The sequence below is a fragment of the Salvia splendens genome, chromosome 6, assembly GCF_004379255.2.
Source record: "Salvia splendens isolate huo1 chromosome 6, SspV2, whole genome shotgun sequence".
Lineage (NCBI taxonomy): Eukaryota > Viridiplantae > Streptophyta > Magnoliopsida > Lamiales > Lamiaceae > Salvia > Salvia splendens.
In genome coordinates this window covers 6,911,260-6,925,857 of record NC_056037.1, presented here as the reverse complement: position 1 = coordinate 6,925,857, position 14,598 = coordinate 6,911,260, and the positions used below count along the sequence as shown (strand labels likewise).

The 14,598-nt window shown below is 41.9% G+C and overlaps 3 protein-coding genes and 1 pseudogene across 4 annotated transcripts; 1 reads left to right on the top strand and 3 right to left on the bottom strand.

The window, feature by feature from the left end:
* The first annotated feature begins 2,551 nt into the window (after window positions 1-2,551).
* LOC121807102 (protein THYLAKOID FORMATION1, chloroplastic-like) lies at window positions 2,552-5,334 on the top strand. The gene is made up of 5 exons (XM_042207296.1): window positions 2,552-2,784; window positions 3,644-3,911; window positions 4,207-4,423; window positions 4,800-4,915; window positions 4,999-5,334. Exons 1-5 carry the CDS (start codon window positions 2,601-2,603, stop codon window positions 5,063-5,065), a joined length of 852 nt encoding a protein of 283 aa, XP_042063230.1. The 5' UTR covers window positions 2,552-2,600; the 3' UTR covers window positions 5,066-5,334.
* On the bottom strand, window positions 5,289-6,192 carry LOC121808699 (annotated as a pseudogene).
* Window positions 6,181-7,082, bottom strand: LOC121807103 (diacylglycerol kinase 5-like). 2 transcript variants are annotated; one of them, XM_042207299.1, is made up of 3 exons: window positions 6,534-7,082; window positions 6,385-6,452; window positions 6,181-6,299 (listed from the first exon to the last, which is right to left on the bottom strand). In XM_042207299.1, exons 1-3 carry the CDS (start codon window positions 6,906-6,908, stop codon window positions 6,278-6,280), a joined length of 465 nt encoding a protein of 154 aa, XP_042063233.1. In that variant the 5' UTR covers window positions 6,909-7,082; the 3' UTR covers window positions 6,181-6,277. The 2 variants fall into 2 exon arrangements, with proteins under 2 accessions (XP_042063233.1, XP_042063231.1); XM_042207297.1 differs by having other exon boundaries at window positions 6,181-6,452.
* On the bottom strand, window positions 6,915-7,978 carry LOC121808698 (diacylglycerol kinase 5-like). Its single transcript, XM_042209291.1, has 5 exons — window positions 7,769-7,978; window positions 7,505-7,611; window positions 7,251-7,380; window positions 6,990-7,075; window positions 6,915-6,918 (listed from the first exon to the last, which is right to left on the bottom strand). Exons 1-5 carry the CDS (start codon window positions 7,976-7,978, stop codon window positions 6,915-6,917), a joined length of 537 nt encoding a protein of 178 aa, XP_042065225.1.
* Between the last annotated feature and the right edge of the window lie 6,620 nt (window positions 7,979-14,598).

Below are 14,598 nucleotides of genomic sequence, written 5' to 3'. Positions count from 1 at the left end.
AGGAGAGAAAAATTGGTAAAGTAAGAGAGAGAAAAAAAAATAGTAAAGTACGAGAGGGAGAGAAAAATTAATTTTAGTGGATTATGAGGTCCACTTTATTAGTGGTATAAGTGGTAAATAAATTGATGTATAGGGTGCAAAGATTTCCTAAAATATAAAGTTTGAAAGTTACTATTTTTAAAGAACGGACTGAAATGGAAAGAGTTGCTATTTTTAAAATACGAGGGAGTAATTGCTAGTGCATTGGCATATGGCATAATATGGCATAATGATATTGAAGGGATTTTTGCATTATTCTTGGACAATTTTGAATTGTAGAAAACATATTTATCAATAAATTAGACACGTCACACATCATTTATGTACATTTATATATAAGAACTACGCAAATGGTCCATGAAGTATGCGTTTTGCACACAAATGGTACTTAAACTTTAAAATGGGTAGTCCCTGGATTAAGGTGTAATTATATTTATGGTACTTTTTCATTATTCATCACAATTTTACAGCCAAAATGCCTCTAAGGCACGAAGGACATTTTTGGACTTTCATATCTAGGTACTGAATTTGATATTTTCTTTCTCTCTCTAGTACTAATATGATACTTTTTTTTATAGTTTGAGTAACTTCACTTTTTCAATCACTTTATGTCAGATCTTCTTTCTCTATCTTTCTCAAAAACTCATAAAAAGTAAAAAATAAAAAAAATACTATTACTAAATTCTTAAATATATTAATTATAAAAATTGAAATTATAATTTAATTATTTAAATAATTCGTAGCAAAAAATAATCGAATCAGAGTCAAAATTAAATTTAGCTACAAGTTATTTTGATAATTAAATTTATAATTTTAAAATTTATTCTATATTTAAATATTTCATAGTAGTATTTTTTATTTTAATTTTTACTTTCTAAAAGTTTTAGAGAAAGGGAGAGAAAGAAGATCCGACGTAACGTGATTGAAAAAGTGAAGTGAATAATATCATTTTAGGTACTGAAACTATAAGAAAATATCATATTTTGTAATAGAGAGAGATAAAAAAATATCAAATTCAGTAACTAGATATGAAAGTCCAAAAATGTACATCATGTCTTGGGGGCATTTTGGGTGTAAAATTGTGATGAATAGTAAAAAAGTACCATAAATGTGATTAAACCTTAGTTCAGGGACTACACACAATATTTTTAAAATTTAGGTATCACTTACGTGCAAAAGCATAGTTCACGGACCATTTGCGTAGTTCACCGCAATAAAAGCTTCTTTTACATGCAAAATCAATATCTCATATCAACGTCACAAACAATGTTAGAGTGCGAAAACTATTTACATAAAATTCTCCCTCATTACAATGCAAAATTCATTGTATAATGTAAAAGGATTATAATCCTTAAAATATTCCGTATTCTTTTACCATCGTTACATGACTTTGAGTATGAGTCATTATAAAATTTTAGTTTTAATTTATTTTAACTGAATTAATAGAGTATACTACTGTCTCCGTTCTATAATAATAATGTCATTTTGTCATTTTGGTACATTCCATAGTAATAGAGTCATTTCCCCTTTTAGTAAAAGTCAACACATTTCTCCACACCTACTTTATTCTCTCTTCATCTTTCTAGCTTTTTTTTTATTTTCCACTTTATTCTCTCTTTACTTAACTCATCTAACAAAATATTTCTTAATCTCCGTGTCGAAAAGAAACGCCTCCATTACTATGGAACGGAGGGAGTAGTATTTAATTTTGTGTACAATATACAGTATTACTTTAAAAATAGAAGAACAAATATTAATATATTCCCCAAGGCTTAAATGAGAAATAGAACTAACGTGATCTCCACGAATACGTCAAGTTGTAGTCATAGACTTCTTCTCTTCGCCTCATTTTCCTCTTCGTCTCCACTCCTCTCTCGGTAAAAAAAAGTTAAAAAACACTACTCCATAATGAATTTGGGCCGACACTACTATCAGCCAAACTTTCGCCGGAGTGGCAACTAGTTCCGTCGTGCTCGTCAGAGTAACATGACTTAGATTGCTTTATCTCATTTATAGTCTAATAAACCATTTAACAACTTACAAATGATATGAAAGGGATGTAACTAAATGAAAATGTTAAATATTGAACAAACTTTAAACTATGATCTGGATTGTAGTAATAACAAATATTATGTCAACGATTGATGTTATATTGACACTATATTGATATTTTTTTTAAATTATATAAAATTTGTCATTTTATCACTAAAATACTCCAAACACAAACCAAGCTAGTACTACAAAATAGAAATGTATATCTTGACAGACAAAGTAAACCAGCCATAAGTTTTTATGCCAACTTTCAAACTCAATATACTCCATTTCATTTCACAACAGCCACAAACTTATTTAAAATTGAAAACTAGTAGTAGGACTATAGACATAATAATCAAATAAACAAAAGAATAACAGACGTGTCAGACATTCATTGGCTGGCATATATAATTGGGAAAAAAACCGAACGGATAATCTCTAAAATCCACTCCTCTCATATATATTAGCTGCTATTCTACTCTTCTGAAATTCGATTCCATCGCAAAACATTTGATTTCGATTCTCCAATGGCGGCGGTTACTACAATTTCCTTCACTGCCGCAGTACAATCTCCGGATCTGAACTCCTCAGCTCGGAGTTATTCGAATTTTGATGCTTTCAAACTCCGGAGCGCGGTGGCGTATGATACGTGCAGTTTTCGCTCTTCGAGCTCCTCTCGCATGTTCGTTCATTGCATGTGCACTTCAGTAGGCGAGTTTTCTACTCTCTCTCCTCTTCTGAATCGGTTTTATTTTTGTTGAAGTACACGTTTGGATTTTGGTAGTGTGGTTCGTTTTTATGTAGCTTTTGGGATTTAAGAGTTTGGAGGATTTGAGTAGTTGTTTTAGTGATGTGGATTGGATGCATTTGGATGGAAATGGTTGGATAATGTATTTCTAAGGATGTGATGGAATTTGAATGGAACGTATTGTTGGAGTGATTTAGTTAGAATGTGAATTTTTTTAATGTTAGCTCAATTTAGCAGACTTCGTTTATGCTGAAAAGTTCAATCCAAGGTCCATTCTGTGAATGTTTTATAAAATAGTGGTAAGAATATGAATAATTATGATGTTAGGATGTGGTTGAAATTGAATGAAACTTATTATTATAGTGATGTGATCTAATTTGAATGTGAATTGTTTTAATGTTAGCTAGGGCTAGCTGGCTTTTGATTAAGTTGTTTCTCCTAAAAACTCAATTTTTTATGGTATATATCTGTGCAAATTTTATGAGATTGTGCTAAAAATACGAATGATACTGTGCTGAATAATTTTCTTTCATAAGTTGTTTATAATTTGGTTTATGTGTTTTGCCTTTGATAATTTTGGTGTTTACTCAAACATAAGCATTTCAACTATAGTTGGCGAAGTAGTGTAGTTCATCTGATGTTTAAACAGAGATGTCATAATGTGTTACTTTACTTTACTATGTTTCACCCATGGAGCTTTGTAGACGAAATATAATTTCCTTAGGAGAACTTATGAATCTATTATCTTCGTATTGAACCTAGTAATATTCTCTTTAGTTAGACTGGATTCTCAAGTTATTTTTTGGGTTTGAATGCCTCCAGATGTGCCTACTGTCTCTCAGACAAAATTGAATTTCTTGAAGGCGTATAAGAGGCCGATTCCAAGTATATACAACACTGTGTTGCAAGAGCTTATTGTGCAGCAGCATCTCACGAAATACAAGAAGTCATTCCGGTATGATCCCGTGTTTGCTCTGGGTTTTGTTACCGTGTACGATCGACTAATGGAGGGTTACCCAAGTGATGAGGACCGGCAAGCCATTTTCGAGGCTTATGTCAGGGCTTTAAATGACGATCCTACTCAATTTAGGTACATCTAACATTTTTCTAGATTTTGTCGTACTCCATTTTATTTTTTATGATACTAGGTTTGATATCACTGAATAATACTCCCATAGTATCTGTAAGTATTTGAATTTATTCATAAACTAGTTTCCTTCTTGATTTTTATTTGTACCTTGTATGTTTATAGAAAAAAAAAGTGCTTTGCTCTAAATTATACTCCATTTGGTGGCCAACCTCTTTCTGACAGGAGTGGCAACTGAAAACACTCAGAGCTTTTCACGAAGTGTCAACTGTAATATAGTAGCACTTTTATGTTGCAGGGCTGATGCACAGAAAGTAGAAGAATGGGCCAAAACTCAATCACCCAGTTCTTTAGTAGAATTTGCATCAAGAGATGGAGAAATTGAAGGGATTTTAAAGGACATTGCAGAAAGAGCGGGAACCAAGGGGGGTTTCAGTTACAGTCGTTTCTTTGCAGTTGGCCTTTTCCGTCTGCTTGAGTTATCAAATGCCACAGAACCAAACGTTTTGGATAAGGTAAAAAATCCTATCTCCATCCAAATGTTAATAGTGAAGTAGAGTTTTTCAACTCTGGAATGCTGAGTGCTCAATTGTTAATTGGGTTCAGGTTTTTAAATATATGAGTTTCCATATGCACCAAAAAGGTTAATTTAATGACTACTTTTCTATTGAATCATCATTTTTAGAAGGTGACCTGATGAGGGCACACATTGGAGTTTCTGACTCTAGGCCATAGTCTGCATTGTTTTGGAATTGAACTCTTACATAATTACAATAGATGCATGCATATCGTGTAGTATACAGTTTTATGAAAATTGTGAAAAAAATGAGTCTCTCGTTGGCTTCTCACATGATCTTTAGTATCTGATGTTTCTCCCTGATGGCTCGACAGCTTTGTGCTGGACTGAATGTCAACAAGAAAAGTGTTGATCGCGACTTAGATGTCTACCGGAATCTTCTTTCTAAGCTGGTTCAAGCGAAAGAATTGTTAAAGGAATATACAGAAAGGTAATGATGTTAAGTATTGCTCCACGAAGTTCTGATACTCTCTGAACCTCCTACTGATCTTTCTTTCCATTCAACAATTTTAGAGAGAAGAAGAAAACAGAAGAAAGGGCTGCTGCATCCCAGAAAGCAAATGAGGCCGTCACTAAATAATCGACATAATCCAAGTACATACCACATATCAGAGTCCATTATTATGAGAAACGGCACGATTCCTCAACGTTCACGCAGGTGTTGAAGAAAAAGAAAAAAAAGAGGCCACAGTAAGTGGCAGCTGGTACTAATTCCAAAAACTGAGGGGCAGCTTGATGTTTAAGTTAGATATGTAATTCTATGATATCGCTTCATATCAATACAGGCATTTTGTATACTGAGGCATCATGAACATCCAATTTGATGGTTATATATATTCTGATTTTCTACATTGTGTAAAGTTATGTGTTGTCTCTCTTTGAGTATTTCAGGCAGAACTGTGACAGTTGATGTTCGAAGAAAACAATGCAGTAAAGAGTTAACTGACGTGAGATATGTCAACATCATCTGGAATCCTGAAGGTGTCTGCAGCTCCAATTTCCTCAGCTCGTCTGCCGTGGCCTCCTCTTCCTTATCGCTGTCCTTGTCATCGTCATGTGCCATTGGAGACGAAGGGAGGGATGAAGTATCAAGAATACTTTTGGATTTACATTCATTTGTGGCAAGCATCTTGACATGGGCATGATGAGAGATCTCCACTACGACTATGTCGTCATCGACAACTGGAAGAGGTTGTCTCCATGGCTCCCCATCAATCCGCATGTAAGTATCTTCAGCTTCTCCTCTTTGGAACTCGAATCTTATGCGGTTTGTCTGCATCATTAGGCTCGTGAGTTAGAATTTCACCAACTCCTTGTGGGTGTCGTAGCATAGGGTACATTTGGCGTGTAGTTTGAAGGCTACACTGTACAGGAAAGAAAAGGAAAAGATAAGTAACCTGTGCAAGGCGTGTCCCATGTCCATTCGGGGTAAGTAAAACTAGCCCATGCCAAGCGTCTTTGAACCCTACTATCTTGAGTAACCCATCGTCCAACATAAGGCGAAGTGAACTCCCTCTGTCCCATTAGTTTGAAGATGATAAAAGCTAGTTGTTGTCAAGTAAACAAACAAGGAGAAAATTAAAGGACTCTACTCACATCACGTCGCCTTCTTGGGTTAGGAATCCCCCACGGGTTCAGCCCTCCGGAGAAGCTCGGTAGATTAAGGCACACGATAGACCGGATGATGCAGAGCAAGCACTTGGTGTCTTAATGGAAAAACAACATGCAAGAACGGGCGAGTTCAGTCATTACCTTGTAGGAATCGGGGGGTCTACCCACTCGCCGTACTTTCTCATGATCTTAGCTCTTCAAATCTGACCAAGAGGTGCCAGGATTAGCAAACCATGACGCGGTACAAGCTCCCGAGTAGGATGGAGTGAAACACGGGATGAAACAAACCTCGAAGATGGGTGAATAAGAGGGGCACAAAACCACCCTTGTGTGCACCCGAGCTTTGCATATGTGCTCTAAGATGCAAGAAAGCAACCCCTCTTATTTGTGTTGGACAAAAACCAAATTTTCATTTCGAAAAATGGTGTCACCATTACCTGATGTACCAGCTGGTTCTTGAACTTGTCTGGGTTGAGTTTGCGCTCCGAGTGAAACGCATAAGAGACTTGTGCATCCATTCCTACAGAGACAGATGAAATGGTGTTATGGAAGCAAACTAAAACAAATGAAAGCACTAACGCATGCTGAAATAGTTCCAAAACCCTCCTTGGAATGTGTCGCCGCCTTCCTGAAACAAACACTATGATGAGGTGCTGCTGCAGTTTATGGCGAGTCTTCTGATGAATGAAGAGGCTTCCTAGATTGAGGTCGTCTACTGGGAGCACGCGCTGGATCACGTGCAACGAGTGGGGCAACTCAAGAGGTACGATGGGCTCACATTCGTGCTCTTGTTGAGTTTTCATCCGCAGCATTGTGTGTCAACTGGAAAACAGACCATGTGAATTTTCAAGAATTGTTTGAGATGTTAAAACCGAGTATGAATTCATACTCACCTGTCCATCGCCATTTCTCTTGCTTTACTCACTTGATCCAAGAATGCGAGTACTGAATCACAGTCTGTTTCAGGATTCCTCTTTCCCTGAAAAAAGGAATTCTGAGCTTCAAAGATAATAAACGAATCCATATATGCAAATGCATGTCAAGGGCAGACGTACAAAAAAAAAAAAAATTGTCGGTAGGGGTGTGCTTTCTAAATATTTGAGTTCTAGAGAAATTTTCGTGACATATAGGAAAAATAACCAGTGTATTCTCACCCAACCGAAAGCGAAGGGAAGATTGTTTCCGGTTCCAAGAGGTACAGTGGCGATCGGAGGCGGCTGAGACAGTTTTAGATCAGAAACCAACCCCGAAAAGCCAGGCGGCTGTGCCATCTCCTCCGGCAACCTGCGAATCATCAACAATGAGATGTTTCACTATATAAACACAGCTTCATCATATTTTACAACTACAAATGGTAAGGGGAAAAAACATATTTTTCCAAAGCTTATTACTTACAATTATCCTCTACTTCTCAAGTTTAGGAGCAAATTGATCACCGTTTTGCTTGAGCCTCTCGAGATTGAGGAAAATCCTATGCAGCACTTTATCAGGAGCCTCTTCTCCCAATTCAAAAACCTAAAAAAACTGACATTATAAGACCATGTAACGAACCAAATATATGGACCTCCAAATCTAATATTCACAACATCAATGTAAAATTGCATGGATCAAAATATGAATGTACATAATTATTCAGGAAATGTAATGTTTTCCTGAAGGATGATAGTTTCACCTGGTTTTTATTGAGTAGGGAGCGATATGTGAAAAGAAGTTGATCACCTAATTGACCACCACTTTTGGAGTTGATGAATACTAAAATGGGGCTTTCAGGCACGTCGGGCAAGCGGTCTGCCCTCCCGCCAGGAACGAGGATGTAGGTAGGTATGTAAAATTTTGCGATAAAGTTCTCAAAGTCGTCCGGTAACGCCAATCCTATCTCCATTCTGCAATCAAAGTTTATATACCCTATTATTCATTTCACCAAGAATCTGTGGTTCGTCTTGAAACGATTCCCTTCATTTATATGAAGAGCTAAAAGCATAAGAATTAATGTCGACTGATGGGGTACGTACTAAACAAGCCCAATAGCAGTGACGGCCCATCAGCCCAAAGCCCAAGGAAGAGTATCAGTTCGGCATTACCAAAGAGTTCGGCTCCAGCCTACAGCTCGGTAAAAGCCGACCAATCAAGCTCTACTCTCAGATCGGCAAAAGCTGCTCGGCAATAGTTCAGCAGTTCGGTCTCAGTATTCGACCGAACTGGGAGATAGTGGACTCATGCAGAACCTCCACGACCTCCACTACACGATCTATTTAGTGGTGTCAACTCATGCAGGATCTCAGGCAGGATAGCGGACCAAACAAAGAGATAGTGGACCCATGCAGGATCTCATGACCTCCACGACATCCACTACCTAGTTAGTGGTGATGCAAGCCACGACCTAGTTAGTGGTGATGCAAGCCACGATCTTAGTTCAATGTATAAATAGAACTTAGATCAGATAGACCGAGAGAGCTCTCTAGACATCAAATATCATATAGCAAGTCTGTATTTGTAAGCTGTAAACCAGATCAAGCAATACAATCTTGCCCTCCTTTCTTCCCGTGGATGTAGATTTACCTCAGTAAATCGAACCACGTAATTCCTTGTGTCGTGATCTATATTTTCTTTTACCTGCATTTACTACCATCAAAAATTCGCCCAATCATCACTAGCGCCGTCTGTGGGAAACAGAGAACCAAATTTGTGATAAAGCGAGTTTTTGATCCTCTTCCACCAAAAAAATGCATACCAGATCACGTAACACCCATAATACCGTTCGTGATAACCATGAGGAAGCTAGTCCAGCCCGCAGGTCTGGAAAACAGCCTCGGGAGAAATCTACTTCCAGTTCTCACGGAGAAGGAACAAGCCGCTCAAAGACTCATCGCACCGAGTCTTCCCAGCAGCCCGACTTGAACGAGGCTGTCAAGTTGTTTTTGGCCGAGAAGCAGGAAGAGTTCTTAATTTTCCTGCAAAAGGGCCAAAAGCCGGAGACGAAAACGGTGGATTCTCCCTCCTCATCCAGACATGAAAGTCACTACCGCAGTAGTGCCGTGTCTTCCAGGAAGAAGAATCCTCAACCCCGACATGTTCCTGTTCCTCCTCGGTACCGGAATCACAGGAGAACTCCATCTCCTCCATACCGAAGAGATGTCGGGTTCGCCATGTACGGAGCATTGAAGACTCCGTTCTCGGACGATATCACCCGAACTCCCTTGCCACAGAACTACCGAACTCCGTCGATGACTTATGACGGGTTAGTGGATCCTCATGATTTCTTGGGACGCTATCAGTATAATATGGCGAACCAAGGTCTCAATGAGGTTCACATGTGTAAGCTGTTTCCCGAGCTGCTTATCGGGAACGCAAGAAGGTGGTTCGATAGCCTCCCCCAAGGCAGCATTAGATCTTACCGAGATCTAATGGATGCTTTCCACAGGAGGTTCTTTCAGAAAGCGGAAGCCCGAATCACTTCGGCTCAGCTGCTTTCTATACGTCAAGGTCGCGACGAAAAGATCAGCGACTTTATGACGAGATTCCATAAGGAATGCCTACAAGTAGATGATCTCAATGATCTACTTGTCATTTCGGCATTCCAAAATGGAATCCTGCCCGGAGCTCTCTACAGAAAGCTCGTGGAATGCAGTCCGCAAACAGCTCAAGAGATGTGGGACATTGCGGACCAGTTCTCCCGTGCCGATGAGGCAGACCGTCGCAAACGGTCTTTAGACAGCTCATCCCGAGGAGACAGGAGGAAGCCCGATCATAGCGATCAGGGACATCCTCGCCGAACTCCTTTTGGCGATCAGGGACATCCTCGCCGAACTCCTTTTGAAAGGATTCAAAGGACTCCGGTGCAAGACCGATTGGGGCCACGTCTCAATCCTGAGAAGCCGCCCGCCCGCCGTGATTCCGGTTGAGATCGGCGTACCCAGTCCCCGAACTCTAAATTTCTCCTCAGAAATGAATGATGACGGACTGAGAGCCGAACTAGATCTGGCCGAAGAAAGAAGAGAATTGGCCTGCATAAAAGCAGCCAAGTACAAGGAGCAAGTAGCCCGGTATTATAACCAAAGGGTGAAAAAGCTGCAATTTCAAGTGGGAGATCTCGTCTTGAGAAACAACGAAGTAAGCCGAGCAGAAAAGCTGGGCAAACTCGAACCCACATGGGAAGGTCCATATCGGGTGTCAGAAGTCCTCGGCAAAGGGTCTTATAAATTGACTCACATGTCAGGAGAACAAGTACCCCGAACATGGTACATTTCCAACCTCAAGAAGTTCCATTTGTAAGAGACAGTCCGGTCAGTCAGTCTTGTGTCTAGTTCGGTCCTAGGGGTATGTGCTTTCTTTGTTTTTTACTTGTTTTTCATGTTTGTCTATGTGCGTTTTGTTTGTCTATGTGCGTTTTGTTTGTCTATGTGCGTTTTGTCTGTCTATGTGCGTGTCGTCTCTTACAAATGTTACTGAGGTATCTTGTTCTTCGAAGGCTGATCCCCTTTTTAGAACATATATAAGCCAACGATTGTGAGTCCAAGCTTCTAAGGAGGATACAAGACCACAATTCAGCTTAAGAAACAAGCAGTTCGTCTGAAACGAACTGCAACAAAGGGAAAGTCCGATCCACGCGATAAAACTCGCCGAATTAGGACAAGGGAAAGTCCGATCCACGCGATAAAACTCGCCGAATTAGGACAAGGGAAAGTCCGATCCCCAAATTAGGACAAGGGAAAGTCCGATCCGAGCGATAAAACTCGCCAAATTAGGACACAAGCTTAGTCCGGTCAAAGAAATTTACTTCATAAGACCAAAGACGAGTCCGGTCAAAGAAGTTTACTTCATAAGACCAAAGACGAGTCCGGTCAAAGAAGTTTATTTCATAAGACCGAGGACCAAGTCCGGTCAAAGAAGTTTACTTCATAAGACCAAAGACGAGTCCGGTCAAAAAAGCTTACTTCATAAGACCGAGGACGAGTCCGGTCAAAGAAGTTTACTTCATAAGACCGAGGACGAGCACGATGAAATTTTTTCGCTAAGCTGTAAATACGCAGTGATAGAAGCGAAATGAAGATTTCATTTATTAAAACTTGTTCGGCATACAACTCCGCTGCCCTACGAGAAGGTGTTACGCTATTACAAAGGACTATTCTACTGTCCACGGTTGCTAAAGTTGAGCCACCTATTCAAAAAATCCTCGTGAAGCCGAGTTCGGGCGTTCCGGGCAGCTGAAGAATAAGCAGGTCGACGAGATGCTCTGATCGACCTACCGCCTCTTCCCTGAGTCCGGGAAGTTCTGGCACCTCGGCGGCGAAGAGTCTCTTCACGAAGCATTTGTTGATCTTGCTCACTCATAATCACAGCTCCTCTACGAACTTCAGTCCGTCCTCGTCTTGACGTTTCCGGTTGCTCCTGAGTCCGTTCTCGTCTTGACGTTTCCGGTTGCTCCTGAGTTCGTTGCTGATTTGGAGTAGGATTTTGAGCAAGTGAATCAGAGGTTTGAGCTGGAGTGCGAGCATCTGTTGGCGGGAAATGCCTAAGGAATCTCTCGATTGAGGGACGCCGGGAAAGAATGATGTCGTACCGAGAAGCCCAGCGCCGCAATGATTTCACGACTTGTTGGCAAGCCGAGCTCTCCAGCGCATTGTTCCTCCGGAGTACATGATATTCCTCCCACAGTTCGTCAACTCGTTCCTGAACTTCAGAGATGGTCATTCCCCCGCGCCTGCAGATGAAATCCTCATACGCAGTCCTCTCAGCGACGGCAGTATTCAGCTCGGCCTCCAGATCTTTCTTTTCGGACTCTAAGTCCTTATTGTTGGCCTCCAGCTTCACTAAACAAGCCAAGAGTTCGTCATTCTTCATCTGGTCAGCTATGGCTTTTTTCTCAGCTTCGTCTAAAGCGGAAGAGTACAGCCGCTTCCAGTGAAGTACCTCCAGCTCCTTAAGAGTTAAGAATACAAAGCAGCTATGTCAGTTCGGCATTTCAGTTTACTGAGCAGGTAGTAAACCACAACAGGAGTAAAAGAGAGTACGAAAAGCTATACAAGACACAAGTGTAGAAAGAAGAATTTTTTCATTCATAAGAAAAAATTTTTTTTACACAAGGAGGGCTTCAAGGCCATTTTACAACAAGGAAGAAACTAAACTAAGAGAAGGGAGACGAAATCATACTCCGCCAGCTTCGTCTCCGGCTCCTCGGTGAGGTTCAGCTTCCTTCTCCTTGTCTGCCTCAGCTTCAGCCTCGGCCTCCTTGCTCCCCCCAGCCTGCTCGGTGCCCCCATCACCGATCAGCAGCACCTCTTGCTCGGCCTGCCTGTCTCCGGTCTGCTAATCAAGCTGCTCGGTCTCACCCTCTCCGTGGAAAATTGGAGCGGGTGAAACTGGCCCTAAGGAGGCAAAGATAGCCTCCATATTCTCGTCCCGGTCAGCTCGGCAACTACGAACTCGGTCAGCAGAAAGCAGGACCGAGGACGAAGCAAGCTCCTCAAGGAGCGGCAGACTCTGGAGACGAGCTGCTATCTCTCGGCCGTACAGCGGCAGGACGACTTCGGGCCCCTGCTCGGCATTATCGGTCATCAGTTTCAGCAGATCACCGACAAAGGCCGAAAATTGATGGCTCAGAAAGAGTTTCTCCGCGAAAGCACGGAGAACCTCCCCTTGGGCAACCACGGCGGCAGCATCCCTCCGTTTCGTCTGCTCTCGCTGGATGATGAGCTCGTTTTTTGCCCGCTGTGCTTCATCCTGAGCCGAGATCCTAGCGGCCCTTGCCTTCTCAAAGTCCGCCCGAGCCTGTTCGGCCTGGTGACGAGCAGCATTCAACTTCCTCTGCATCTCAGCATAATCGTTGGACGCTTTGGAGAGTTCAACGGCGACGAGCTTGGAGAGCATATCGTTCCTCTGAAAATGGAAAAAGGAAAAAGTCAACCGAGGGGCCACAAAAAATACAGGAAAAAAGCAAGGCCAGAAAATCAAGAAGAGAATTCACCTCGGCGAAGTCCGTGGGCCATAAAAATGGCTCACAGATATGTTCCGAAGGAGGCGCCAAGACCACGTCTTTCTCCGGCGCTCTTGGGGGCTTCTGGGTCTTCCCCTTCCTATTTGCCGAAGTCGACTCCGGCTTCTTTGGATCCGAAGAGGTCTTTTGCCTCTTCGGATTCTTCTCGGCATCAGACGCCGAGCTGGTGGTTTTCGGCCTCTCCGGTTCCTTAGATTCGGAGGATTTGCGACCGAGCTTGTTTAGCAAGTTCACTGCCAAAAAGCAAGAAAACAAGGTTAGTTTTCGTCGTCAAGGCAGTAATGCATAAAAAAGAAATCCTCACCCTCAGTCTCTTCGTCCGAAGACGAGGAGTCGAACACGAAGTCGCCCTTGACGAGCTCAGACTCCGAGTACTGCTTCCTAATCATGGGAATCTTATTGAGCTCGGCCTCGAGCTCGTCCAACGGTTCTACCCGAGGATGAGGAATAACGGACTTCGGCCCTCTCCAGGAAAAGTCCGAAGCCGAAGTCCTATTATAAAAAAAGAAGCGATTTTGCCATTTCGGCCATTTGGTTTTACAAAAGGCTCTAAAGGGCTGTAAAGGGATCAAGTAAAACCAAGATCCCTTCCTCTTAAACTGGAAGAAATTAAGGATTGCCCTCAGAGACAGATCCTTATCTAGCCTACGCAGTTCGGCAGCAAAGGCCGATAAGTGCCTCCAAGAGTTCGGAGTCACCTGACCTAAAGGGAGTTGAAAAAAATCTAGCAGCTCTACAAAGGCAGGGGGAAGAGGGAAACGAAGCCCGCATTCCAAGCCGGCTTCATAAACGGTGGCGTAACCCTCCGGCGGCGAGTCAGCCCTATGAAGGTCGTCGGGAATCGCAACCTTCCCCCCAGGAAAAAAATATTTTTCGTGTAAGGATATCACAGTATCCTCAAGATGCTGTGAAAATACTCTACGGTCTTCTCCCCGGATTCTTTCACGCTAGAAGACCCCTTACCCCCTTTCCTACCGCTACCTGACTCAGAAGAAGAAGAAGAAGACATAGTTCTTACTCTTTGAAAGTCTGAAGAAATTCTGAAGAAATTCTTGAAAGCGGAAGGAAATTTTTACGCAAAAGAGAGAGAATGCAGAAGAAGCAATAGCGAAAGTGTTCAAATGATGAAGAAAGGACGTATTTATCAGATTCGGAGAAGATTTCAAAATCATCGCACCGTTTCGAATCCCACCTTTTCAGGATTCAACGGCCGGATTTTACTGTCGCATTTAATGCAGTCACGCGCAAGGCACGTCCCCTGACGTCAGCCTCCCCCGTACCTTTATCCACAATGCCGAAGTGACTCGCTTCGCCGAAGTGATTCACTTCGCTTTTCGGGGGGGTAGTGATGGGGTACGTACTAAACAAGCCCAAAAGCAGTGACGGCCCATCAGCCCAAAGCCCAAGGAAGAGTATCAGTTCGGCATTACCAAAGAGTTCGGCTCCAGCCTACAGCTCGGTAAAAGCCGACCAATCAAGCTCTACTCTCAGATCGGCAAAAGCTGCTC

Excerpts from the sequence above, each read along its gene's own strand:
- LOC121807102 (XM_042207296.1), top strand. The coding sequence starts at position 2,601 with ATGGCGGCGGTTACTACAATTTCCTTCACTGCCGCAGTACAATCTCCG. Across the intron at positions 2,785-3,643 it reads TTGCATGTGCACTTCAGTAG|ATGTGCCTACTGTCTCTCAG; the intron begins GCGAGTTTTCTA and ends GAATGCCTCCAG. Across the intron at positions 3,912-4,206 it reads GACGATCCTACTCAATTTAG|GGCTGATGCACAGAAAGTAG; the intron begins GTACATCTAACA and ends TTTATGTTGCAG.
- LOC121808698 (XM_042209291.1), bottom strand. The coding sequence starts at position 7,978 with ATGGAGATAGGATTGGCGTTACCGGACGACTTTGAGAACTTTATCGCA. Across the intron at positions 7,612-7,768 it reads CCCTACTCAATAAAAACCAG|GTTTTTGAATTGGGAGAAGA; the intron begins GTGAAACTATCA and ends CAGTTTTTTTAG. Across the intron at positions 7,076-7,250 it reads TTCCCTTCGCTTTCGGTTGG|GGAAAGAGGAATCCTGAAAC; the intron begins GTGAGAATACAC and ends TCCTTTTTTCAG.
- LOC121807103 (XM_042207297.1), bottom strand. The coding sequence starts at position 6,908 with ATGCTGCGGATGAAAACTCAACAAGAGCACGAATGTGAGCCCATCGTA. Across the intron at positions 6,453-6,533 it reads AGAACCAGCTGGTACATCAG|AGCACATATGCAAAGCTCGG; the intron begins GTAATGGTGACA and ends CTTGCATCTTAG.